Raw genomic sequence first — 26,477 nt, forward strand, 5'->3', positions numbered from 1 at the left:
TATCAATATTAGTATTTTTTTCTCCATCAGCCAAAGTAGGAACATCTCCAAACTCACAGGTTGTCAGGCACAGTACCCAGAAAGGTGCTATATCAGCAGAGGAGAATGTTAGTCCTAAAGGTTGCTCTGATTCCAAAGAATAAAGCATAAAAGCTAGCCAAAAAAGAAGGAAAATCTAGATTCAGACTGTTTCTAGATAACATAACTCTGTCACAGAACCAAGCACAAGAATACTAAGGAGAGGACAAAAATATGCAGCATTCAACACGGTAAATTTTATTTTGGTCACCCAATCAAATAGTACCAAGCCTGTAAAAAAGCTGGACAATATACAACCCATAATAAGGAGAAAAATTAATCAGTAGAAACAGACCCAGAAATTATAAAGATGGTGGAAAGAGTAGACAAGAACATTAAATAATTATAACTATACTCCATATTACAACTATGTTATATACTATTCTAACCATGTTAAAGTAGAGGAAATATAAACCATTTAAGTAAAAATATGAAAGATATAAAAAGGCTCAAATGAAATTCAAGAGATGAAAATTGAATGATCTGATACAAAAAATACACTAGATGGGATTAATAGAGATGGCAGAAAGATTAGTAAACATGAAAAAGAGCTATAGAAACTGTAAAATGAAACAGAGAAAAGAGCCTGAAGGAAAAAATAAACAGAACATCAGTAAACTGTGGGCAACTTCAAGCAGCCTAAGGGGGTGATGAGACTCGGTTGGTGATGGTTTCATAGTTGCACATGTACGTTAAGCCTTATGAAATTGTATGCTTTAGATATATTCAATTTATACTTCAATTGTGTCACAACACTCTTATAAGGAAGCAATGTGGAACTAAAACAACATTGGAAATGGAAGTGGGGTGGTGGACAAGTGGGTTTGTGGGAGGCTGAACAGCACCAGGTGTTAGACCTCAGCGGAGTTCAGCAACCTCAGTAGTTGAGTTTTGGCTAAGAAAGAATTCAGAGACAAGACTCAAACTATAAGAGCAAGTTTATATAAACCACAGAGGTAGAAGTGATCCATAGAAGAAATGGGCTCAGGCAACAAGTAACAGAGCCAAAAAAAAAGGCCCTTGGAGCTTTAGAGAGAGAGAGAGACAAGGAAAAGGCCTCTGGGAGAAGGGGGTCGGGAAAGGCCAGGATGTGCTCCATAGAAAGAGCTGCACTTTGTCCCTGAACCCAGGGCTTTCATCTGGAGGCCTCGGGGAGAACCCCAATAGAGCATTCATGAGCTTCCCTGGTGTGCCCCCCCTTGTGGTCTACTGATCAGTCAGCACCAGAAGGTCATTAGTCAATGCAGCTGGTCCTGATGTCAGCCCTGTGTCACTCCATCTGATTTTGCTGCTTCTCTGGGCTCGGAGCTGAAACACAGCTGAAGCCTACATGTCATCTTCCAGGGGTTAATTCATAGGGGAGTGGTCCTGCAAGGGCTTGTAGTTTTGCACACAGGGCTCTCCAACCCGGTGAACCTCTGCACCTGGCCTAAGGTTCCTACTCCGCTCAGACCTAACTGCCTGCTGCAGGTTGGGAGACCAAGTGTGGGAAGCAATCGTTTGCTAAGCTGCTTATCTATTTGGGAAGAGTGGGGTATAGATACATCTTAACTGCATAGCTTGTTATAAAAATGTCTTAAAACAAGTATCTTAAAAATGTATGCATAGCCACTGACTGAAGCAAACTAGGCTGTATTACTTGAAACCAGTGGAATCGTTCAGCAGGGTAACTAAATACACAAAATTAACAGTAAAATCACTACCTTCTCTACACCCCAGCAGTAACCAATTAGAAAATATAATGGAAACAAGAAAGTTTTCATAGTTGTATACTATGAAAAACTAAGAGCAAATATATTTTAGGGACAAAACTAGAAAAACAAAAACAAAAAACGAACCAGATTTTTATGAGGAAGTCTATAAAACTTTATTCAAGGACATTATTTTAAATCTCAATCTCTTATTGTGTTTCCTCCCTAACACTTACTAAAAACTGTATTAAAAAAAACACACATTATCTTTGCAACAATAATAGACATTACTTAAGGTGAAAAAGAAAACAATATTGGTTTTGTCATCTTCCCCCTTTATATTGTAAAATTTCTCCTTTTTTTTTCTTGTATCTCTTTGTGTGTGTGTGTGTGTGTATCCTTCCCAGAGGTACTGCAATACTGGGTGGATGCGTCAAGTGGACAGAGCAGGCTCCTATTCCACCTTCCTGCTCCAAAAATCCATTTAATATATTGTCCTTGGAAAGAGGACGCAGCAGACATTAAGCTGTAAGAACAGATCCACTTGATCTCAGCCAAAAGGCGGAGAAGCGATACACTGTGAGTTTCTTGGGGGCAAAGATGTTGGTTGTAAGGGTCCTCACTCACTCCGCCCCCTACAGGTACCTTCCACAGGGCTTGGCACCGTTGGCCCTGATAGTCGCAAAACATGGGGGACTAGAGCACTCGCTGGTCCTCTCTCCCTCGCTGCCGGGTTCCATGTTACGCAATAATGCCCAGACACTGCTCCAGGCCTTCCCCGTGACAACACGCTGCCACCACGCCGCCAGCTCACCTCAGCCAATCAGGATGCTTCACACCCGCGCCCGCGCCCCGCCCCCACCGCCGCTCGCGGAGGGATCTGACGTTTTTGCCACCAGCGTGGCCCATGCGGCTGCGCGCTGCGCCCTGATTGGCTGAGAGCTGTGGCGCCGGGCGCGCAGGCGCAGCCTCGGTTACTAAGGGCGGGAGCCCGGCGAGGGCGCCGGTGGCTGGTGCTGTCTCAGGTCCCTCGAAGCCTGGCCGCGTTCGCCATGCCGAACCGCAAGGCCACCCGGAATGCCTACTACTTCTTCGTGCAGGAAAAGATCCCTGAACTGCGGCGGCGAGGCCTGCCGGTGGCTCGCGTGGCGGACGCCATCCCCCACTGCTCTGCTGATTGGGCGGTAAGGCTGGAGGGGTCAGCGGGCAGGGCAGTTGGGCAAGCCGGAGGGCAGGGCCGGAGGACGAGGCCGGAGGGAAGGAAGCCTCAAGGAGGACAACGACCCTGGGCCAGGGGGAGGGAAACCCCCTACGCCCGCCCGGGCAAACGGACGCCTGAACCGCAGCCCCTCGAAGTCCAGGCATCCGCCTGCGGGGCCCGGGCGCTCGGGCCTCACCGCTGTTTCTCTTCGTGTCTTCCCTGCACTGCCCCCCAGCTCCTGAGCCAGGACGAAAAGGAGAAGTACGCAGACATGGCTCGAGCATGGAGAGCCGCCCAGGGAAAGGACTCGGGACCTCCAGAGAAGCAGGTAAAGGCCGCCTGCGATGAGCAGCTACCTGCCTGGCATCCGGGCCCGTTGAGAAGGTGCTGGATGAGTGAACCGGGGCATGTCAGGGCAGATGGCGGGGTGTTGGGAGGAGAAGGTTTTAATTTTCCTCCCTGGTGGCAGAATGCCTGTCATTAACCCAGCAGGCTGCCCTGCCAGGGCACAGGTTGGTATCCTTTGGCAGCGAAGACCAGGGGAATCCCATGAGTGAACCTGCAGCCAGTGAACCCTGTGGCGTTCAGGGCCTGTATCACCGGACCTCCGAGGGTCCCTTTCCACCCTTTCATGGCTAAAGAACGCTTTTTCAGGTATTTTAAAGTAGTTCGGGCCAGTATCTCTTTTTAAATGAACCAGGCCAGCTGCCCTGTGTAAAATACTGACATAAGGAGACTTTCAGGAGTTGGCAAATGTTTCATGCCGTACAGGTAAGCATTGGAGACAGTGAATTTGGTGAATTTCTGTGTAAGCAGAACGTAAAAATACCAAGTAAGATTGTTTTCTTGGTTTAGATCAAAGTGCCAGGTAATTGCGTTTTCCACTCCTGTGTTCTTTCCATTCTTACATAGTGAAGTTCCACTCTTCCTCTCAACTGCCAATGTTGGATTGAAACTCCAGAGAGCTTTGCTATGTTTTAGGTTTTTGAGATTTCCTAGTTGGGGGATTTATGTTAGGGTAGAAGCTCTAATCACTTCAATTTGTACTTATTTATACTTGCAAACCTTGATTTCCCCCCCATTCTTTTTACTACAGTGTGTGATGTTTCCCATCAGAAAGTAAGCTGTATTGTCTATACACTCCATTAACACTTGGAGTCAGCATGTTTTTTATTTTTTTTGAAAAGCAAACAGTATTAGAGTATTTTTTGAATGATGTCCCTTTGGCCGCTGGACTGGCACATTTTATGACTCAGTAGGAATAGTTTAGATTATCAGTAATGGACAAGTAGTTTTCAGCAATGATTGAATTTAAGTTATTTACCACTCACTTTTGATTCGGGATATTTTTATCATTGTCTGCCTTTCCCTTTGTTGTCATTGACAAGCGTGTATGTATTTACCCATTGGCCTGGAGTGGTTACTGAAGTAATCTGTGGACTGTTTTCCAGCTATTTTGCCAAATTTAAGTTTGTGCTTTAAAGTGCCAAGCAAGAGTAAGTATGTGGTCAATCATTCTCTTCCTCTTTAGAAACCTGTTTGCACCCCACTGAGGAAGCCAGGCATGCTTGTGCCGAAGCAGAATGTTTCGCCACCGGATATATCAAGCTTGTCTCTAAAAAATGATCAAGGTAGAGTAATTCTAACATGTTTCATTTAGTTAAATTTGGGTGCTCAAGACACTGTAATATGTTTTCAGTAAGTTCATGTTCTGTTTATTTTGAACCTGCATTTCAAAGTAATCAATTACAGGTGTTCACGAATGTTGGCACTAACATGGTAAGAGATCATGTAATTTGTTGAAGTAACACTGGAGAGTTTTGTTTTACAAAAATCTGTTCTCTTGGTTTCTACCAGTTCATGTGTTATCAAACATACTTTATGGATTAGTGTTAATAGCTAGACACTTAAGAAAATAGGGACTTACGCACATTTGTGTTATAAAGGTAAAGCTGAATTATTGATCTAGCCCAGAAAAGAATATAGCTAATAAGAGTCCTTGCCATTCCCTTCTGGCTTATTTTTTTTATATATTTATTTTTATTGATTTCAGAGAGGAAGAGAATGAGATAGAAACATCATTGATGAGTGAGAATCATTAGTTGGCTGCCCCCAACTTGTCCCACAGTGGGGGTGGGGCAGGTGCCCTGACCGGAAACTGAACTGTGACCTTCTGCTCCGCAGGTTGAAGCTCAACCACTGGTGTGGCTGTTTTAACTGTGATCTGACTTTGCTGAAGATTCATAAACTTACAACAGTCTTATCAGTCCTGATAATAAGACTGCCTTAAGATAATGTATAGATGGTCTTATATATATTGGTAACCAGAAAAGGGTGAACTAAATTGTCCATAGTTTATATCAGTTTTTCTACACTAATTCGGACTCATTTCCTAAATTCTTAGACTTGTTGATTATGGGTCATTTCTGATATCCAGGGCTTATGTTTTGTTAAATTATATAGAGTCGGCTGCAAGTTTGAATTGTCTTGTTGCTTCTAGCAGACCAGTTACTGCTTTAACATATGATAAGTGCTATTGGAAAACTTTTGACTCATTTATCCTGTATGGCTGATTTGTTCTCTTTCCCATCTCTTTTCAGAATATAGGAACAAAAGGAAAATGGCTCTAGAGTTTTGCTTTTGTATAAGGATAGATTCGAGATGCTCATCTGTTCATGTTGTCTGTGATTTTTTCTTCTTCTTTTTTTTAGCTCTCCTTGGAGGCATTTTTTATTTTTTGAACATTTTTAGCCACGGCGAGCTGCCTCCTCACTGTGAACAGCGCTTTCTCCCTTGTGAAATAGGCTGTGTGAAATATTCTCTCCAAGACGGTATCATAGAGGACTTCCACAGTTTCATCACTCCTGGTGAGTAGCCAGATGGAACAGGCTAATATCTTTAAAAGTATGGGTTTTATCTTGAACTCATTTGATACACTATTTGTTTTCTTAAAAGCTGATGTCCATCTGAGTGCTTAAACTGTAACAAGACTTCATAATACTTGGTTGAAAAACTGTTAAGAATTAGGTGTTGACACAGGTTTTTGGTTTAGGCTTTTAACTTCAGGTAAGCATCAGTTGGATGGATGGAATGCCTGGAACCTGCTCTGTGCTCACCTGCTCTGCGCTCACCTGCTGCTCTAAATTCGCCTGCTGGGGAATTTTCTAAAAGCTTTTTATACTGTGGCTCCTCTCAAGGGTTTCTTTCCACCATCCTTCACTGCAGCTGTCACCAGTTTATAACTATTTATTGCTTTGTAACTTTGAGCAAAGTCCTTAACCATCCTGAAGCTAATAGAGAGCTGCTCTAAGGAATGGTGAGAAAGTGTGGAAAGAGCCTCATAGTTGCAGGCTCTCAGATGTTCTTAGTATCTCTTCTCACTGTTCTACCTCATCAAAGCAGTTCATTACAAAGGCATGGGATTTGGTTTGGTTCTCAAGAGGATAGACCTGTGGTTCCCAACCTTTTATTGACCACATTCCACCTAAGCATCTCTCAAATCCTGAAGTTCCCCCCTCCCCTGTGACATAGAATTTTAATTATTCAAAAGGTGAACTCCTATTTACATGGAGGAAGCCTAAAAGGCCATTAATAACTTGGTCTAAACAAGCTTCCAAAGAACATGGCATCCGTGAAAGAGAAAAAGAAAAGAATGAAGAGACAGTTGAAGTACTGAGGAAGAAATCACTAAGAAATTGTTAAATAAATAAATAATATGAAGTGATATGAAGAAATAACAAATAAAGTTTTAAAACATATAATGGAGAACTGAAATACATAACTATGTCACCTTCTATATCTATATACTTTATATGAAGACCCTAGAACCATAAGGAATGCAAAATTTATTTGTTGATAACTCATTCTTGAATTGCCCCCCCCCCAAAATCAAATTGCCCCCTGTGGGGCGTGTGCCCCACATTGGGAACCACTGAGATAGGGGACACTGTACCTTTAAAGGTAAGCAGGAGAAATACAACTTCTTCGTATAGAGAAGTGTAAAGGAGAGGTCGGGGAAAGAACTTCCTGGGTTTTGTCAGTTGCTTTTAAGTTCATTAAGATGCCCAGCACGTTTTCTTGTTTCTGGATGACAGAAAAGCGAATCCTGCTCATACTGAGAGCTGCTCCCCAGGACAAGCCAAATCACTACTTTCTTATATGATTGCAAATCATGAGGAAACTAGAGCTTGGAGACCTTTCCTCAGAGAACCTAAACTGTCAAGGGCCTCAGGAACCCCTGAGGCCCATTCCTAAACCCTGAGCTCAGACCCTTTAGCACAAGTGTTCTTTCTAAAGAAATACATGTTTTTATTGATTTTAGAGAGAGAGGAAAGGGAGAGGAGGAGAGAAAGATTGATTGGCTGCCTCCCACATGCACCCCAAAGTGGGATCAAGCCTGGAACCTGGGCATGTGCCCTGACTGGGAATCAAACCAGTCACCTTCCCGTTAACGGGGTGACACTCAACCAACTGAGCCATACTGGCCAGGGCCAAGTGTTATTACCTAAGGTTTCTTTCTTGGTCAGGAATAATTTGCTTTTTAAAGTAGCTTGACACAAATACAAAAAATTTTGATAGTCATGCCTTTGATTTAAAAACGCATGATGAGCCGAAGCCGGTTTGGCTCAGTGGTAGAGTGTCGGTCTGCGGACAGAGAAGTCCCAGGTTCGATTCCAGCCAAGGGCATGTACATTGGTTGCGGGCACATCCCCGGTAGGGGGTGTGCAAGAGGCAGCTGGTCGATGTTTCTGTCTCATCGACGTTTCTAGCTCTCTATCTCTCCCTTCCTCTCTGTGAAAAATCAATAATATATATTATAAATGAATAAAATAAATAAATAAAAGTAAAAACACGATGAAATCGGTTTTCTATCTTGTATTTTCACATAGCAGTAACAGTTACCCACCTATCTTATGATGTGTTTGTCCTGTGGAATATTATTGCTGTAGGATAACAAAAGAGCTGCCAGATCTCTGCTCCTCTCAGCAAAATGTTTTGTATTACAGGTGAAATTCCACGAGGATTTCGGTTTCATTGTCAGGCTGCAAGTAAGTATAAAAGAGAGGGGTACATGAATGTGTGTGTGTACCTGGTTAAGACTTACTGCTTTTACCAGACACATGAAATGTCCGTTGAAAAATAACCCTAAGATAGTTGTTGGAGACTCTTCATAGAAGTGGTAGATGTATATATGATCCTTAAAAACTTTAAAATTATATACACTCTGTAGTATAATGCCTCTTTTCCATTATGGGGGTTGTGTTTTTATTGTCTGCACATAGCCTTTGGCTTTGGCATTGGCTGCTTTTACTGGCCAGATATATAGGTAAGTCTTTTAGGGGAGGTATCAGATTATCTAGGTTTATGGGAATTTATGGGGTGACTTTTCAGAGTCAAGAAAAAAGATGATGCTTCAAAAATGACAGAATGACAGTGTTAAACATAAAAGGAGCTCTGAATTAAATTTAGATGAGGAAATCAGGTTCTTATTTTCAAATTTTCAGCAGCCAAATGACATGACTGTATATACCTCAGCTCTTGAACTAAACTCTTCTAGAAACTAGATTTTAACCAGGTTCCTGTTTGATTAGAATGAAAATTGTGATAATAGATTTATTTTAAAATTTATATTTGAAAGTTTAAAATTGGAAAATGTTTTTCTAATCAGCTATTTTATAATACTTATAAAGGTAAATGAGTGTATTATATTCACTTTTGGTTGTGTCCTTTGAGATTTTCAATAACAATATGATATGAATACTAAAACACAAATGGAGCAGAATGAAATACCAAAAATGCTTGTGTGTGTACAGGTGGCACTGCATGTCTGAGAGTAAATTGATTATTCAGTAATGGGGCTGAGATAACTGATTATCCACATGGTATAGGGTGAGGGGGAAATAAACCGAATCTCTACCTCACACCATAAACAAGTCAATTCCAGGTGGAGTAAAAGACTAGTTATAAAAATAAAACTTTATCAGAAAGTTTTATTCATAACCTTTGTACATTCATGTTAAAGGTAGAGATTAATTTACCTGATTTTGTTATTTAAGGTTATTCTGTAGTCTTAGGAATGTGTTTTCAATCTTTGAATTCACATTTGGTTCTTGTTAATGGTTCTGCTAAAATTATTTTTTTATTTCCTGATTATAATAAACCTCATTATTTTAATGTCTTATGTCTGATAACCCTGATATAGAGCTTTTTATTTTTATTTTTGGGTCTATTAAAATTAAAGTCTGTTGGTTACCTTGATGTTCAAGTTATATCTCTTCATGTGTCTGGTTATTTTTTATTGAGTGCTGGACAGTATGTATCATGTTTTGTTTTGTTTTCTCCCCAAAGAGGATGTTGCTTCTGTCCCAAGGCTGGCCTTGATCTGATGGCCTTAATCCAATTTCAGAGTTAAAACTGGGTTCAGACCTTATGAGAGTCTATTTCTAGTTGATCTTTACTAAAAAAGGGGGAAGGTGGACAGATTAATATCCTAAGATCATCAGTAAAATTTATAATTACTTTACAGCATGAACAATGGAAGCCAGAAGATAATTGAATATTTTTATTACAAACTAGAGGCCCGATGCATGGAATTTGTGCAAGGGGCTCTGCCCTTGCAGCCTCAGCTGGCCTTTGCAGCCCCAGCTTTGTTGGAAAGGGAAAGGTCATTTGGATGGTTGTTCGATTGTCTGGTCTAATTAGCATATTAGCTCTTTATTATATAGGATACTTTATAAACACAGTAACACTGGAGTATTACTTTTAATTCTTACTAGCTCTGGGTCTGTCAACAACTCAGTTTCCCATCCTTTGACCCTCCTCTTCCAGAATCAGTAAATGCCAAGTTACCAGGTTCAGCTCTAGGATTTCTTCTCCTGAGGCTGTCAGCCCGTCTTTCCTTACCACATTTGTACCTCTCAGGGCCTTCAAGCAGGTGTCTTAGTGGTTTAGCTTTCCCCCTCTTTACTGTTTTCAGAAGTTGAACTCCGGTATCCTTTTCGTAGTTTCCAGTTTTATGCTGAATTTGTAATTTGATCTCAGATATAAACATGGTGGTTTAAAAATCTGTCCAATCACTTCAGAATCTGGGTTATTTGGGGTCTCTTTCTACCACTCTGTTTTGGTTCTGATTCTTGTATCTTTGTGTACTTGGTCATTTGTATAAAGTGTTTAAAAATGATTTTGAAGTAATTTGAGGCTTATAATGATGTTCCTTTTCTTCGAAGAGGATTTCTGTTTGGTTTTTCTAGACACCTGGGGCCTCACTAGCTCGCCAAGCCCCAAAGCACTTCCCACCAGTCACCTCCCTCTTCTGGAATTGACACACGACTTGGGGGGCCAGCGCCCCGCAGCGAGGCTCTGCTCTGGGGTCTGTTCACTTCCACCTCCTCTGGTAATTCCTTGCCGCTGATGTGTCTCTTAGCACTTTGCATTTTTGTGGCAAGGTTGGTCTGAGTTAACTTGTCCATTTTTTTTTGCTGGAAATGGAACTCTTCTTACAACTTTGAAAACGTGGTCATTATTGTTAAATTCTGAGGCCTTATTAATGAACAGATTAATGAAATAGTGAAGACCCTGAGGTTCAGTCACTTCACAAACCTGGGTTTCAGTTCTCACTCCACTGCCAACTGTTAACACAGCTGTGCCCCCTTGTCCACAGGGGACCTGTCTGAACGCCCTGAGGATGTCCTACACCCTATGGCACTGTGTTCTTCTCTACAAACCTGGGATAAAGTGTAATGTCAGTTAGGCACACTAAGAAATTAATAACAGTAATAATAGACAAGTTATGTGAATGTGTCTATCTCAGAATATCTTATTGTACTGGCTTAGCCTTCTTCATGATTTTTTTCTTTGCATTTCATGGATAGAAGATTCATTCTTAGGATCTTGGCAACCTTAGCATATAATTGTTTTTCTTATATAGTCAGGAATTTGCACCTTTTCACATAAGGGAAGCCTTTCCGGCTTCTCTGTGGCAGATCCAAGTTGCAGCGCCACTGCCCTTGTGCTCTGGGCTGTTCTTAAGTGAATAGGGACGTGACCACAGACACTGTGGCCCTGGGACCATCGAGCTGCTAACTTGGACTACTGAGTGAGAAGAGGGAGCTGACGTCTACAGCGTGGAGACCCAGGACAAAGGGGTGGCTTCCATCCTGGGAGGAACAGAGAGGGACATTGTGATTTTCATAACACTATTCAGAATGGTGTTTAGTTTAAAGCTTAAAGAATTGTTATTTAGGGATTGTTCAATGAAATATTTTCAGATCACAGTTGAAGCAGGTAACAAACTGCGGAAAACAAACCGGGTAAGGGGCGCTGTGGTGCTTTCGTCTGTGACTGCAGCTTCCCTCCTCTGTGTACCCCCTACCTGATAAGGTGACGGTAAGACCAAGTCCCTAAGCTAACCAGCTTGGTTCAGTGCTCATCAGGAAGCACCCACGGCTCTTCCTTTCTTCCTACTTTCATACCTGCTTCATAACATTTGTCTTAGTCGAGTTTTGAACTCCGGCCTTCTCTTTATTTCCTTCAGGTGATTCTAGTCACAAAATTCCTATTTCAAACTTTGAATCTGGATGTGACCAAGCAACTGTGCTGCAAAACCTTTACAGGTTCATTCATCCAAACCCAGGGAAGTGGCCACCCATCTACTGTAAGGTAAAGTCTGCGGGAGCATTTCTGTAAGGCATGCCTTAGGCAACCAAGGTCCACGGAAGGTCCCAGAGAAAGACCCTTTGCCTGTGTGTTAGCTGCGTGTGTTAGCTGCATGTGTTAGCTGCATGTGTTAGCTGCATGTGTTAGCTGCGTGTGTGACTGTGTGTGTGGTAGTTGTGTGTGTGTATTAGCTGTGTGTGACAGCTGTGTGGGTGACTCACTGTGTGTGTGGCTGTGTGTATGTGAGCTGTGTGTGTGAGCTGTGTGTATGTGAGCTGTGTATGTGTTAGCTGTGTGTGACTCACTATGTGTGTGTTAGCTGTGTGTGACTCACTATGTGTGTGTTAGCTGTGTGTTTCACTGTGTGTGTATGAATGTGTGTGTATGTGAGCTGTGTTAGCTGTGTGTGTGTGTGTGAGCTGTGTATGTGTGAGCTGTGTGTGACTCTGTGTGTGAATCACTGTGTGTGAGTTGTGTGTGTAAGCTGTGTGATTTCACTGATGTGAGCTGTGTGTGTGTGAGTTGTGTGGTGTGTATGAGAGAGCTGTGTGGTGTTAGCTGTGTGTGTAACTCACTGTGTGTGTATTAGTATGTGTGTGTTAGCTGTTTGTGACTCACTGTATGTGTGTTAGCTGTATGTGTAACTCACTATGTGTGTTAGCTGTGTGTGTGTGTGTGTGAGCTATGTATGTTAGCTGTGTGTGACTGTGTTTGCTGTGTGAGCTGTGTGTGACTCAACTGTGTGTGTGAGTCACTGTGTGTGTGTTAGCTGTGTATGTGATTCATTGTGTGTGTGTGTGTGTGAGCTGTGTTTGTTAGCTGTGTGTGACTCACTGTGACGTGAGCTGTATGTGTGTTAGCTGTGTGTGTGACTCACTGTGTGTGTGACCCCCTGTGTGTGTGTTAGCTGTGTGTGTGACTCATTGTGTGTGTGTATGTTAGCTGTGTCTGACCCCCTGTGTGTGTGTTAGCTGTGTGTGTGACTCACTGTGTGTGTTATCTGTGTCTGACCCTCTGTGTGTGTGTTAGCTGTGTGTGTGTGCTGTGTGTGTGTGTTAGCTGTGTCTGACCCCCTGTGTGTGTGTTAGCTGTGTGTGTGACTCACTGTGTGTGTGTGACCCCCTGTATGTGTGACTCACTGTGTGTGTGTGTGTGTGTGACTCACTGTGTGTGTTAGCTGTGTGTGACTCACTGTGTGTGACTCACTGAGTCATTTTCGGTGTGATGCCTTTTCTTCTAAATTTCTCTTGTACTATAGGCTGCTTTGATCTCGTTTTTAGTTCCTCCTTCTCCTGAAATCCCTTCAACATCCTTTTACCCTAAAGAGTGGGTGTTTTAGTCCACAGACCCATCCGTCTAAACAAGATTACCGTTTATTTAAAACTGTCCTGCAGCAATCTTTTGACACTCTTTCTTATTCTCTAGAGTTCATTTGTTCATTGCTGGGTCTAAATTCTTCTAGGCTAGGAGCTGAAGAATTGGCTTTTAACCTTACTATTTACTAGCATAACTATGAATAGATTATCTTTTTCTGAACATTGGGGTCTTTATTTCTCTACCCTAAGTCTCACTAGCTTTTCATAAAATATTTTGTGAATATAGCTGGTTATTAATAGTAGTGGTCTTTTCTGATACATGTTGCTCTTTGCTATAGTTCTCATCTAGTTGACACAGACTCTCCAGTCCCTCCCTTCCCACCACCCTCTTCTGTTCACCCTCTCCGCCAAGAGGAGAGCATTAATAAAAAGTAACTCGGGCAGGAGAAATGTCAAGTCGTTTGTTCTCTCCTGCAGTCTGATGACAGAGCCAGAGTCAACTGGTGTCTGAAGCACATGGAGAAGGGGTCAGGTGAGCAGCCCTGAGCCCCTGTTCCAGGGCAGTGGTATCTGGGTTTGTTTCCATTTTGGTGTAGTGCTCTCCGTACTTGAAGTCACTAATCCTGTCTGTCTTTCTGTTCACCAATGAAAGAAATCAGGCAAAATCTGGAGCTTCTCACTGTGGAGGATCTTGTAGTGGGGATCTACCAGCAAAAGTTCCTCAAGGAGCCCTCCAAGACCTGGGTTCGCAGCCTCCTCGACGTGGCCATGTGGGATTATTCTAGCAACACAAGGTATTCAGTGGTTTCGTGATAGTGAATTTGATTTCTTTCCTGAACAGAAAAAAATATGGTAGGATTAGTTTTTGCCTTTCTAGGTCATATTTTCCTATCAAACCCTGGAATCCTTGAATATAAGATTCCATTGATACATTGTTACTTTGTCTACTAAAAACAACCCAAAACTGCCAATTAAAGTGACAATACTTCCACTTAGAATTTCTATAGTGATAAAAGTGTCTATTTATTTTACAACAAACATATAAATATGTAAGTGAAATATATCAGCAGAAGTATTTTTTTTTCTTTGAAGTAATTTCAGGTTTAGAGAAAAGGTGCAAGAATAATACAAAGATGTCATATATGCCATTTTCGCAGATTCACTCAACGTTGTAGTGCGTTTCCTTTATAACTGTCTCTAGCACTGAGAGTTGATTGTGGTCATGATGCCTTTATACCCTCAGTAGGAAAGTGTTTTTCATTTCTAGGTTTTACCCCAGCGTGATGGTCAGAGTGGGGGGTTGCCTGGCCCAGGACTGCCTCCCAGAGGCCACGCTCACGTTTTGCTGGTTGGTTCAATAATGTCTTTTTCAGCAAAACAACAATAACAACATCTAGTCTAGGGTTCATTCCAGGATCCCGGGTTGCGTTTAGTTACTGTGTCTCCTGAGGCTCCTTCCATTGGGATGGTCCCTCTCTGTGACTTCCATGAGTTGGCATGTGGAGGGGGCAGCCAGTGACGGGGTAAGTCACATGCTCACTTGGAGTCGCCTGCATTTCCTCGTTAGACCGAGGCCATGTGTTTGAGGAACAGCACAGAGGCTGTCTCCCATCGTCTCCCATCAGGAGGCACGTGTTTGCCCAGGGACCGATGGCACTGCTGATCACCTGTTAAGACAGTGTCCTCCAGAGTGCTCCACTGAAGTGATGGCTTTTCCCCCTTATAATGTTTTGTGGGGGAGACAGATTCTGTGCCTGAAATCGTTGGTTTTAGCATCTGTGAATGATTTTCACCTGAAACTGTTACTGCTGTGATTGTGAAATAGTGATTTTTCTAATCCCATTGTCCAGTGGAGGATGCATCTGTAATGTACTTCATGAGAGTGGACTCATGGACTCCACTTTATTCGGGCTGTAATGTTCCTGTGATCCTGGTAACTCACTCTCATGGCCAGGGCATCCCTTCGAAGTAGGGTCCTGGCTGGCCATCTGTGCTGCTTTGCTTTCTGGCCCCTGTGGGCCTGGCTTACCCCGCAGCATGCCCTGCAGCGGCTTGTTTGGTGTTTCTGGAGCCCCGGTGCCTGCCACCAGGACAGGAATGGGAACAGCTCTGAGTGCTAGGGGTGCTCCTTCTCCTGGAGCACACTGCCTGGGCGTGTCCGTGCACACAACCTCTGCACATGTGTAAGGTAGCTCACTCATCTCTCACCATGAGTTTGTACTAACCCTGCAGCTGCAGTCCTCCAGCATGGGGTTCCTGGTTGCCACCTTCTGCTTTTGCATTTCTTTCTTTCTTTCTTATTTTTTTAAAAAGATATATATATTTTATTGACTTTTTACAGAGAGGAAGAGAGAGGGATAGAGAGTTAGAAACATCGATGAGAGAGAATCATTGATCAGCTGCCTCTTGCACAACCCCCACTGGGGATGTGCCTGCAACCAAGGCACATGCCTTTGACTGGATTCGAACCCAGGATCTTTCAGTCCGCAGGCCGACGCTCTATCCAAACCAGTTTTGGCTGCTTTTGCATTTTCCTTCTCTGCGAGAGAGCCTGGCTCGGGGTCTGTGTGTTCATGCCTAGGGCATGTTAGCAGTGGCCCAGGATTGGTCAGTGACCCCGTCAGGAGATAGGCACCCTGACTGGGGTTTTTCCAGCTGTTTTTCAGTCTGAAGGTAATAGAAAGTAGTTTGTTCAAAAGTTATTTGGGTTTTTTCTTCCCTATCAGAGTGGTTAAATTACTCATTTGAAATATAGTTAAGTCTATTTGCTAGTTTTATTCCATTTCTGTTTTCTCACATTTTTGTTTTATGTTTTGAAAGGGTAGTGCACTAGCATGCTTCAAACAAAAATGTGTATTCAGAAGTATCACTCCCTTCAGTCTAGTTCCATTTAAAAAAGCTCCTTGAATTGCATTAAATGTATAAATTAACTTAGGAGAATGAAGTCTTTATAAAGTTAAGTTCCATCCAAAGAACAAGAGGTGTCTTTTGATGAAATTGGTTCAACTCTTTTTTGGGGGTCTTTCCAGTCTGTTTTAGCGCCTTTCTTGCGCAGGCCATGCGTGCTGGGAGGAGGGCCTGCTTCTGGAGAAACGAGCTCTGTCGGGCTTGCTGACTGTCCTGGGGCCAGCTGTGGCCGTCGGGCCTTCCCTGGGGATGGCACTGTGTACACAGGTCACTTACAAGTGGTAGTTTCTCATAGTTTTTAACAGTTTTCACTCAGCAGATGCTTGCTGAGCGAGTGCGTGTGAACCATGGGCACTGTGTGTCTGCAGCGCTCGTGTGAGTTCAAGGTAAGATTGTCCTGTTGTGGTTTGTAGCGTCATGAGTTTGCATCAGAGGAGGTAACATAAAAAGATCTGTTTTTTAAAAATCTTTTTGTGTTAAATTAGGAACCTTAAACTTTCATATTAAGTAATAGTGTCAATTTTCCTTGAATGATATCAATGAGGTAAATTAGAAGTCTGGCATGCAAAAACCCTTAAGTGGTGCTTTCTCATGAGATCAGGAGATTAAAGTCCTTTTTTATACAGGTGCAAGTGGCATGAGGAAAATGACATTCTCTTCTGCGCTCTGGCTGTCTGCAAGAAGATTGCGTAAGTTGGAGAAAGAAGGCTCCTCTCCCGCGGGGCCGCCATGGAAGCCTTGGTGTTGGGCTGGCCTGGTGGCTGCTTTTGGGGAGAAGGCTGTTTGCCTCTATTTCCACGATTTTTTTTTTCAAAGCAAAGTGGGTTTTTCCTTTCTGTTTCTTTTATTCACCCCTCGTCCCTACTTGTCTGGCATAGTTACCACCTGAGCGATTGGGGCAAACCTTCATCAGCACTTACGGAGTCTTCCTCCGAGGCTCCTGCAGGAGGAAGTCCTGCGGCCACGAGGGCAGTGCTCCCTTGTGAAGGTGCAGGAAACAGACCCACTTTTCCTTCTTAGCTCTGGGGTCTCTGGGGGCCCTTCCACACTGACATAGGTGGATCTGAGGAGAGATGAGCGTTTTCAAATTGCAGCCTTGTTTCTGGTGCCCTCTCCTTGCCTTATTTGAGAATTCTAGTGATTTTATCCTCATTCGTATTCTCTTATAATGAACCTGAAATGTTATCTGATAATCAGAATATTAAGGTTTAAAAATGGTGAAAATACTTAAAAATATTAGTAGTGGCCAGTTTTATATATGTTGCTACCATTCCTGTTCCTTTTCAGAATTGCTGGATTTCTTTTTGCCAGTTTAGAGCAATGTCCCTGCCAGCCAGGTTTTATGGGAGAAACTAGAGGCCCGGTGCACAAATTTGTGCACCAGTGGGGTCCTGCATCCTGGCCTGTGGGATCAGGCTGAAACCGGCTCCCCAACACCCCCTGAGTGGTCCCAGATTGCAAGAGGGCACAGGCCAGGCCAAGGGACCCCACTGGTGCACGATCAGGGCCGAGGAGAGATGTGGGAGGTTGGCCAGCTGGGAGTGATCGTGGGAGTGCTCCAAGGGCATATCTGGCCCTTCTAGCTCAGTCCCAACTGACCAGACCCCTGCAGCAAGCTAACCTACAGGTTGGAGCGTTTGCCCCCTATAGTTGTTGAGTGGCCTTAGCATATCATTAGCATATTATGCTTTGATTGGTTGAGTAGCCGACTGGACAACTGGGCACTTAGCATATTAGGCTTTTACTATATAGGACTAGAGGCCCAGTACATGAATTTGTGCACTGGTGCGGGTCCCTCAGCCTTGCCTGCACCCTCTTGCAATCTGGGATCCCTCGGGGGGATGTTGGACTGCCAGTTTCTGCTTGATCCCCACAGGCCTAGGGGCAAAACTGGCAGTCTGACATCCCCTACAAGATGAGTAGTGCGGTAAGTGGCAGGTGGCTGGGAGGAGCCTCGCCCCGCTGTGCCTGCCTCTGCTGCCTCCACTTGGTAGCGCACTTGCCTCGAAGGCAGGAGAGGCTTGCTCCCCAGCCATGAGCTCAGTGTCTGGTGCCTATCAGCTGAGCAATGTTCCCACTGTGGGAGCGCACTGACCACCAGGGGGCAGCTCCTACATTGAGCGTTTGCCCCCTGGTGGTCAGTGCACGTCATAGCCACCAGTCAAATAGTCGTTTGGTCATTTAGTCACTTAGGGCAGGCTTTTTTTTTTTTTAATTAATTTTTTTACAGAAAGGAAGGGAGAGAGCGAGAGAGCCAGAAACGTCGATAAGAGAGAAACACTGACCAGCTGCCTCTTGCACACCCCCTACCGGGGATGTGCCCCGCAACCAATGTACATGCCCCTGACCGGAATCAAACCTGGGACCCTTCAGTCCGCAGACTAATGCTCTACCACTGAACCAGGCCGGTTTCGGCTAGGCTTTTATATATAGAGACTAGAGGCCCGGTGCACAAAATTCATGCATGGGGGTGGTCCCTCAGTCTGGTCTGTACCCTCTCCAATCTGGGATTCCTCTAGCAATCCAGAACCACTGGCTCCTAAGTGTTTACCCACCTGCCTACCTGATGCCCCTAACTGCTCCCCTGTTGTCCTGATCCCTCTGTCTATCTGCTGTTCCCTCTTGGCCTGATCCCCCCTAACTGCCTATCTGCTCTCCCCTCCTGGCCTGATCCCCTTCACTGCCTAACTGCTCTTCCCTGCTGGCCTGATCCACCTAATTGCTCTCCCCTTTTGGCCTGTTCCCACTAACAGAGAACTGCTCCACATGCCATGCTCCTATCCGCTGTCCCCTCCTGGCCTAAACGCCCTAACTGCCCATCTGCTCTCCCTTCCTCTCTACACCTTCAGATCCTGGTGCAGGAGTGCTGAGAACTCTCTGCCTAGGCCCGCACTCCTCCTGACACCCCCCCTCTAGGCCAGGCGGCACAGCAGACCTGCATGCACCTCTGCTGGGGGCATCACTACGGCCCATCCTGATGCCCCATTCCAGGCCAGCGTGGTGGCAGGCCTGCGAGTGCCTCCACCTCCCCCTCCGAGGCAGCCTTAGCTTGATGCTAGTGCTGGGACCTGCTTGTGCCTCCACTGGGGGCGGAAGTCCCCGCCCCCATCCCCGCCCACCAGCTCTGTGCTGCGCAGCCTGTTGACTGGTGGGGACACTGTTAGGACCAATTAGCATAATACCTCTTTTTTTATATATATATTTTATTGATTTTCCACAGAGGAAGGGAGAGGGACAGAGAGCTAGAAATGTCGATGAGAGAAACATCGACCAGCTGCCTCCTGCACACCCCCTACCGGGGATGTGCCCACAACCAATGTACATGCCCTTGACTGGAATTGAACCTGGGACCAACGCTCTATCCACTGAGCCAAACCGGTTTCGGCAGCATAATACCTCTTTATTAAACAGATGTTTGAAGGGTGAGTGCTTGCAAGGGGGCTGGGCAAAGCCTAGTGCTGACCTTTCCCTCCCTCTGAAGGTACTGCATCAGCAACTCCCTGGCCACACTCTTTGGGATCCAGCTCACAGAGGCCCACGTGCCCCTGCAGGATTATGAGGCCAGCAGCAGGGTGACACCCAAGATGGTCATATTGGATGCAGGGCGGTACCAGGTAAGGGCTGGCTGTGGAGCGCCTGTCTCTTCTGTGTCCTCCTCCGTGTGGTCCTGGCCAGCAGCTGGTCAGGCCTTTGGGTCTCCCTCCCATTAAAGTTCCTAAAATCTCCATGGCGTGTGGAGCAGTTCTCCTCAGGTGGCTCCTGCACAAACCCTTTGCCTTCCTGGTACATTTTCCACTCTCACCGATAATGTGTTAAGAAAATGAAAATTACACACACCACATCCAAACATGTATTCCAAACTTACATATCTGAATGCAGGTAATACACTAGTAGCTATTTAAAATCTTTACTTCAGAGATGTCTATGCTGGAATCAGGGTTGATTACAGGCTGTCTAACCTCCCTGCCCCCTCTGCATCCTTGCTCACATGGAGGCCGGCTCGGCTGGAGCACAGCTGTCAGGACTGTGGCTGGGATTCCCCTTCCGTTCCAGGCTGTGCTCCCTGCAGGCCCAGTTCCCTCCAAACAAGCCCGTCCACAGCACTTCTCTTTAAAAGGTGGTCAGACATTGGGGAAATGGAGGTTGGTTGTCTTTTTTAAACAGTAATTTTAAATTGTAGTAGATGCAACAGTTGATAAGAAATAGGTAACTCCTCACTCCCCCCACCCCCAACTCCTGCTGGATTTTTTTCTTTCTGTTTTTTATAGAAGCTAAGGTTTGAGAACTCAGGATTCTCTCATTTCAACTATTCTAATCAGGAACCAAGATCAAACACACCCACTGGTAAGCATCTTGTATTTGATGGGAATGTCCACCGGAGGGCTCGGGCTCAGGGTTGTCAGAGCCGGGCTGTGGTCGCAGCTGGTGGAGCGGGAGTTGCAGTGGCCCCGGGCACCGGGGCGGTTGGGATGGTGTGCTCGTGTCACTCAGGCTTGTTCAGGGCACTCAGAAGAAAGCCCGCTGTGCCGTGGCAGCCGTGGTTTTCTGGCTTTGAGAGGACGGCGGGAAAGATAAACACCTTTAAAGTAGGCGGTGCCGGAGAGCTTTCGTCTCGGTTCTCAGGGCTGAAAACAAGCGGTGGCTGCTGAGCCTCTGCCTCCACTGGGCTCTCGGCACCCGGCCCCAGGCCAGGGAGCACTGCAGTGCCGCGGCGGGGCTCGTGTGACAAACTGTACAGTGGCTTTTCTTCTTGCGTTTCACTGTCTCAGGTGACTACCCTTCGGGGGTGAAGATTTCCGGCCCGAACAGCAGTGTGCGGGGAAGAGGGATCACGCGCCTGCTGGAGCGCATCTCGGGCGCCTCCAGCTGTGAGGCCGCGCTCTCCCCGTCCCTGTCCCCGAAGGGCGGCTACAAGCCCTTCTCCTCCCTGTCTTAATGATGTGCTTCAGCTCTGAACCAATAGCCAGCCCTCCCCCGATTGCAGCCCGGACAGCAGAGCACGTCCCTGGTACATGCACCCTCTGAAACGGCCTGCCTTGTACAGAAATTCTGTTTTATAGAGTAAAAGTAATTGTGGTTGGAGAAGATTTTGGCATTTTTGCTTTTTTCTCAAGGGCTTGCTCTGCTTCCTGACTGTAACAGGAACGCCCTGGAAGGTTCACTCCCAGGACCATCCTGCCCTTTCAGAGGAGTGCTTTGTGGTCATCTCCTCCTCCACAGCCAGGCATCGGATTTCTGTATGAGAGGTGTTAAGATAGTGTTGCTGTGTTTTTCCCCCTTATGACGTGTAGAACCTTTCTCTTGAGACCTGCTGGCTATTTTCATTGCAAATATCTAAAAAAAAATTGTCTTTAATAAAAACAGTTTTGTTACTTAAAGTCTCTGAAACATGCTGACTTTGGCAAAAAGAATCATTTGAAGGAGGAGAAGCCAAGATGGGATTATGTAATCCCCGAATCACAGGACCAGAGGGTGACCGAAGGCCAGGCCCACTGGACATGAGCAATCCTCACCGCGTGGTGACTCAGCCCCTCCCGTTCTCTCAGACAGACTTTTGCATATTTCCTGGTTACGTCACTGACTTTTTCTTCTGTAAACCTGATATAATACTTCCATAAATGCAAAGAAAGAAGTAATGGAGAGCTTAAGGAGAAATAGACAAATTATCATCAAGCCGAAAGATTTAAACTAAGTCTTTTATTGATAAGCATACTAAAAATCGGTAAATAAATAGAATGCCTGAAAATTGAAATTAACAAATTTGAACCAATTAGGTCACTATAGTCATTTCAAACATGCATGGAAAATATATATAATCTTTAAATGGTAATGTGCCAAACCATAAAAAAAGATTTAATATATTTCAAGGAATTGACGAGCCATGTTCTTTCTCTACATTCAGTTATTAATGTTATTTTAAAATAAAATTTTAAACCCTATTTATATGTAAGTCATAATGAAATAAAAAATGAACATCATAAAATGATAATAAAAATTTCTGTAGAACAATTGAATAATAAATACTACATAACACTTTAGGAACATGAAGGGAAAACCACAGCTTTAAATAGTAATGTTGGACAAAAAAAAAACAAAAACGCATCAAATATACATTTTAGGAAGTTAGAAAAAGTTGGAAACTAATATATTTCATGCCAACTACAAAAAAACACACCAGTTTTTAACACATTATGGACAGATCACGAGAATTTTCACATCACACAATTTATAAAATATCATACTTTAAAAAGATTAGCTTGTAAGAACATGTAATAACTTCAAAATGCAATGGGTATTTAATGCTAAAGCATGCCTTTAACATTTATGTGAAATGTTTTTTGTACTCATTCAATAGAAATTTATGTGGCCACTGGGTAAAGCTAGCAATAAAACTACTGATCTGCAATGTGTTAAGTTAGAAAAAGAACAATAAACCCATGAAAAATGGAAGGAAGGAGAAAATGAGTAAACATCAAATAGAAAAGGGAAAAAAGTAGGGTTCCACAAAGCCTAAGCTGTGATAGATAAAAATTCCAATGAGATGAACCAAGCAAAGAGAAGGCACAACCACGGCGCCTGGGTCTGGGTGCATGTGGGAGGCAACCTATCAATGTTTCTCCTCCTCACTCTCTTCCACTCTCTAAAAATCTACAGGAAAAATGTCCTCTGGTGAGGATTTTTTTTAAAAACAGCACAGACTAGACCCCGTGGAGATTAAAGAAATGAAATAATTCTATGAACACTCATACCAGTAAATGTGAAAATAACTGGAGACAAATTCCTAGAACATATTATGTGGTAGGAGTGCCTCGAGAAGAAATGAAAGCCTGCATCTTCAGTAACATAAATTGAGCATTAATTTTAACATCCTTTTGACACTTGGTTTAAAGGTGAATTCTAAACTTACAGGGATTATATCATTCCAGTATATAAAAATATGTAACAGGTTGTGTCCCAATTGGATTTATTGAGGAGAGCAAGAGTGATTTAGAAAAATGTATAAATGTCATTTGTCACAATAAAGAAAAAATGTGTTAGTAGAAGCCTTTGACAAAATTCTACACTCATTTGTGATAAAAACCAAACTAGAAATAGAAGGAGCTTTTTTTGCCTGATGAAAGGAATCTATAAAAACTCTACACAAATATTCTCCACGGGGAACTTAAAAAGTGTTTCCTTTAAAACCAGGAACAAGACAGAAACGCCCTCTGTGGCTGTTGGCACTCAGCACTACTGGAGTTCTAGCAAGGACAATATACGAAAGTAAATCAAAGGTTTAGGAAGGAATAAAATTGTTGCTTTTCACAGATATTGTCTGCACAAAAGCTCAAAAAAATCTATAGGTAATAAGTAGAAATAAGATTTGGCTGTAAGATCAATTTAAAATCAAATGCATGTCTATTATCATCAATAAATGGTTTAGAAAACAATTTTAAAAAATAACCCAGCATTTAGAGTAGCAAAAACTTGAGGTACCAAGGAATAAATCTGATGAAAAATTAAAAGGCCTATATGCAGAAAATTACATAACTTAGTGAACAAAGACCCAAATAGATTCCTATAATATAAAGATTTATTAAAAAGATTTTAATTCTCCCTGGATTGATCTGTAGATAAACAATTTCAATTAAAATGCCAAGTTTTTGTGGTACTTGGCAAGGTAATTATTATATATCGATAGAAAGAATAAAGGCACGGAAAAGCCAGGTTTCTGGAAGGATAATGTGGTCAGGGGGTGGGACTTGCCCCCAACAGCATCCGTTCATTCTAAAGCCCACAGTGATAGTGAAGGCGAAAGAAACTGAGGAAGAACAGACAAACTATCAAATGGGACAATCAAAAGACTCGGGCATTCCTGGGCCTGTGACACATGGTAGGTGACGTTTCAGACCAATGGGACTATTGAGAAAATTGTCCAATAACCATTTATAAATGCATAAAGGGGAAGAACTGAAATTGGAACCCTTCTCCACATTTTCACAAAAAGCCATTCCACTTGGTTTAAGGATTTAAATGTGAAAAGGAAGCTTCTTAAAAATTTTAGAAGAATTTTGGTGTCTTGTTTTCCTTAAAGTAGGGGTGGGGAATGTCCGGCCCATGAGCCATATAAGGCCAATAAAACGATTTGGTCTGGCCCTGTGACAGCATCAGGAGTGAGCTAATTGACCAGATATAACAGGCTGCTTTTAAAGATAATTTAAATCCTGAGGTCATTAGGATTTTTTGAACACTTAATACAAAAATAATGCACTACCAAAGAAACTTGACACATGACTACGTTAATTTTAGAACTTGTGTTCATTAAAAAACAAAACAAGTACAGTGAATAAATGAGCCACAACCGGGAGACTCAACCACAGAATCGGGTGCATTGCCCCTGGGAATCAGCAGTGAACACAGAATCGATGTGCCAAGTATTATATTTAAAGGAACAGTAGAGAGCAAATGTTAATAGAGGCCTTTTGGAGAGCCAGGCAATAAATAGTGAAAGTTTCTTTAGCTCAAATTATATTTTAACAGTTGCATTTCTACCAGTTGATATGGGAAGACCCTAGTGAAGAGCTCCTGCGACTCTTGTATTTCGGAAAAGAAAGCAGGGGTTCTGGGTGCTGTTCGGTGAGTTCGATGCCTGCCCGCTGCTGAGCTGCAGTGTCCCCGCACTTACCTTTAAGGAAGGGGAGGAGGGGGATGGTTTCGGCCAAGGGCCATTTGGGTATTTATAACATCCATGGGCCTTATAAAATTATCCTTTTTAAATATTATATATTTTATTGATTTTTTTACAGAGAGGAAGGGAGAGAGAGAGTTAGAAATGTGGATCAGCTGCCTCCTGCATACCCCCCAATGGGGATGTGCCCACAACAAGGTACATGCTCTTGACTGGAATTGAACCTGGGAGCTTTCAGTCTTCAGGCTGATGCTCTATCCACTGAGCCAAACCAGTTTTAGCTAAAATTATCTTTAAAAGCAGCCTGTTATATTTGGTCAACGAACTTGCCCTAAGGGCCAGACCAAGTGATTTTGCAGGCCTTATACTGCCCTTGGGCCAGACATTCCCACCCCTGCTTTAAGGAAAACAAGACACCAAACTTTCAGGCCAGCCATAGCTGGACCCCCAACCCGCATCTCCCCCAAAACCCCAAGCACTGGTTCACCTACCAGCTCACAGTTTGAAGAATCTACAAAGCCCCTTTCTCCATTTGAGGTGGTGAAGATGGCAATTTATTTTATTTTATTTTATTTTATTTTGTTTATCTTCAAATGTTCAAAGTAGGAAAACAAGGCTGCCCAGCTCTGACAGCCCAACAATGATCCTCAAGGGTTGCTCTTGGCCTCCAGCCCTGTCTGAGGGGAAAGGAAACCCCTGCAGCCCCATGGAAAGAGGCCCTGAGGATGGAATGGAAATGAACTTGGCTTCCCAGGAGCGGAGAGGCAGGTCCACCAGCAGGGCCCAGAGTGCATCTATTATAGCATTGGTACCGGCCCTTTCTGCGCTGGCGTACCCGGGGTAAGCACAGCTGCTTTGCCAGGGGACAGGGCACAAAGGAGGGACAGCGCTTAGGAGGCCGCCCTGGCACACCAGCCTTGGACCTTCACCAGACGCACCAGTGCTCTTCGAACTCTTCAGCTTTCCGACACCTGCTTTCCAACCAGAAAAAAGGTTTTAAAAAGTCTGTTAGAGGCCAGAGTGCTGCTGAGATGCCCTGAGCTGGAGGCCGGGCCCTCGTCCCAGCTCCTGGGCAGTGTATTGAGATAAAGTAGAAAGAAGCACACCCCTGCCCTGACACCCCCCTCCCCAGCCCGCCTCTACGGACACCCCACTTCCATCTGCTAGTACAACGGTGTGCGATGTTTTTCTCCCAGACTGGAGGACAGAAAGTCGCACTTTTTTATTTTTTTAATATATTTTATTGATTTTGTACAGAGAGGAAGTGAGAGAGATAGAGAGTTAGAAACATCGATGAGAGAGAGTCATCGATCAGCTGCCTCTTGCACACCCCCTACTGGGTATATGCCCGCAACTAAGGTACATGCCCTTGACCGGAATCGAACCCGGGTCCCTTCAGTCCCCAAGCCGACGCTCTATCCATTGAGCCAAACCGGTCTTGGCGAAAGTCGCACTTTTTAATTATCACCATTTTTTTGTGTGGAATAAGTGCTATATTTACATGCAAATTCAAGGATACCAAGAGCTCTGGGCAGTCTCCAGCATGACATACGGCCTCCCGGTCCCCGGGCCTCCATTCTTTTCCGCAGAGGGAGCAGTGTTGCCAGTTGGTTGGGTATCCTCCCAGGCACGCATCCATTCATGCATTCCGCAGCCTCTCTCAGAGCCGGACTGCTAGCACGTGCTCTGCCCTGGAGGACGAGGGACTCCATCATCCATCACCCGCAGCAGCGCTTCCTCTCGCCTCTCAGCAGGTGCCGCACAGGTGGCCCGTAGGCCTGGTGCTGCACAGGGTGATGGCCCACAGGTGGGTTATGCATGATGGCCCGCAGGCTGCACCGTGAGGCCTACCATGTGTTCAGACAGGGGCGATGCTGCTCCAGCTGTTGCAGACACTGCAGTGAATTTGCCTGAATGTGTGTAATTTTGCACATGTTTGAGTATGAAGCCCCTGTTCCAGC

General features: G+C 44.2%; 1 protein-coding gene and 2 non-coding genes across 3 annotated transcripts; 1 reads left to right on the plus strand and 2 right to left on the minus strand.

Moving 5' to 3' along the window:
* Positions 1-2,156: 2,156 nt before the first annotated feature.
* Positions 2,157-2,343, minus strand: LOC118721813. Its single transcript, XR_004988836.1, has one exon. It is a non-coding gene; the product is annotated as a U2 spliceosomal RNA (small nuclear RNA).
* Positions 2,344-2,790: 447 nt separating this feature from the next.
* On the plus strand, positions 2,791-21,220 carry MAEL (maelstrom spermatogenic transposon silencer). The gene is made up of 12 exons (XM_036442429.2): positions 2,791-2,953; positions 3,206-3,298; positions 4,502-4,601; positions 5,682-5,837; positions 7,977-8,018; positions 11,504-11,628; positions 13,419-13,473; positions 13,594-13,735; positions 16,475-16,537; positions 19,330-19,462; positions 20,117-20,192; positions 20,618-21,220. Exons 1-12 carry the CDS (start codon positions 2,822-2,824, stop codon positions 20,782-20,784), a joined length of 1,284 nt encoding a protein of 427 aa, XP_036298322.1. The 5' UTR covers positions 2,791-2,821; the 3' UTR covers positions 20,785-21,220.
* A 3,887-nt stretch (positions 21,221-25,107) lies between these two features.
* LOC118721805 lies at positions 25,108-25,235 on the minus strand. The gene has a single exon (XR_004988828.1). It is a non-coding gene; the product is annotated as a small Cajal body-specific RNA 20 (non-coding RNA).
* Between the last annotated feature and the right edge of the window lie 1,242 nt (positions 25,236-26,477).

The sequence above is a fragment of the Pipistrellus kuhlii genome, unplaced genomic scaffold (assembly GCF_014108245.1).
Source record: "Pipistrellus kuhlii isolate mPipKuh1 unplaced genomic scaffold, mPipKuh1.p scaffold_m20_p_18, whole genome shotgun sequence".
Lineage (NCBI taxonomy): Eukaryota > Metazoa > Chordata > Mammalia > Chiroptera > Vespertilionidae > Pipistrellus > Pipistrellus kuhlii.

What these genes read in the sequence shown, in the direction of transcription:
- MAEL (XM_036442429.2), top strand. Translation starts at nt 2,822, where the DNA reads ATGCCGAACCGCAAGGCCACCCGGAATGCCTACTACTTCTTCGTGCAG. An exon ending in ACTGCTCTGCTGATTGGGCG is followed by an intron (nt 2,954 to 3,205) that starts GTAAGGCTGGAG and finishes ACTGCCCCCCAG; the next exon opens with CTCCTGAGCCAGGACGAAAA. An exon ending in CGGGACCTCCAGAGAAGCAG is followed by an intron (nt 3,299 to 4,501) that starts GTAAAGGCCGCC and finishes CTTCCTCTTTAG; the next exon opens with AAACCTGTTTGCACCCCACT.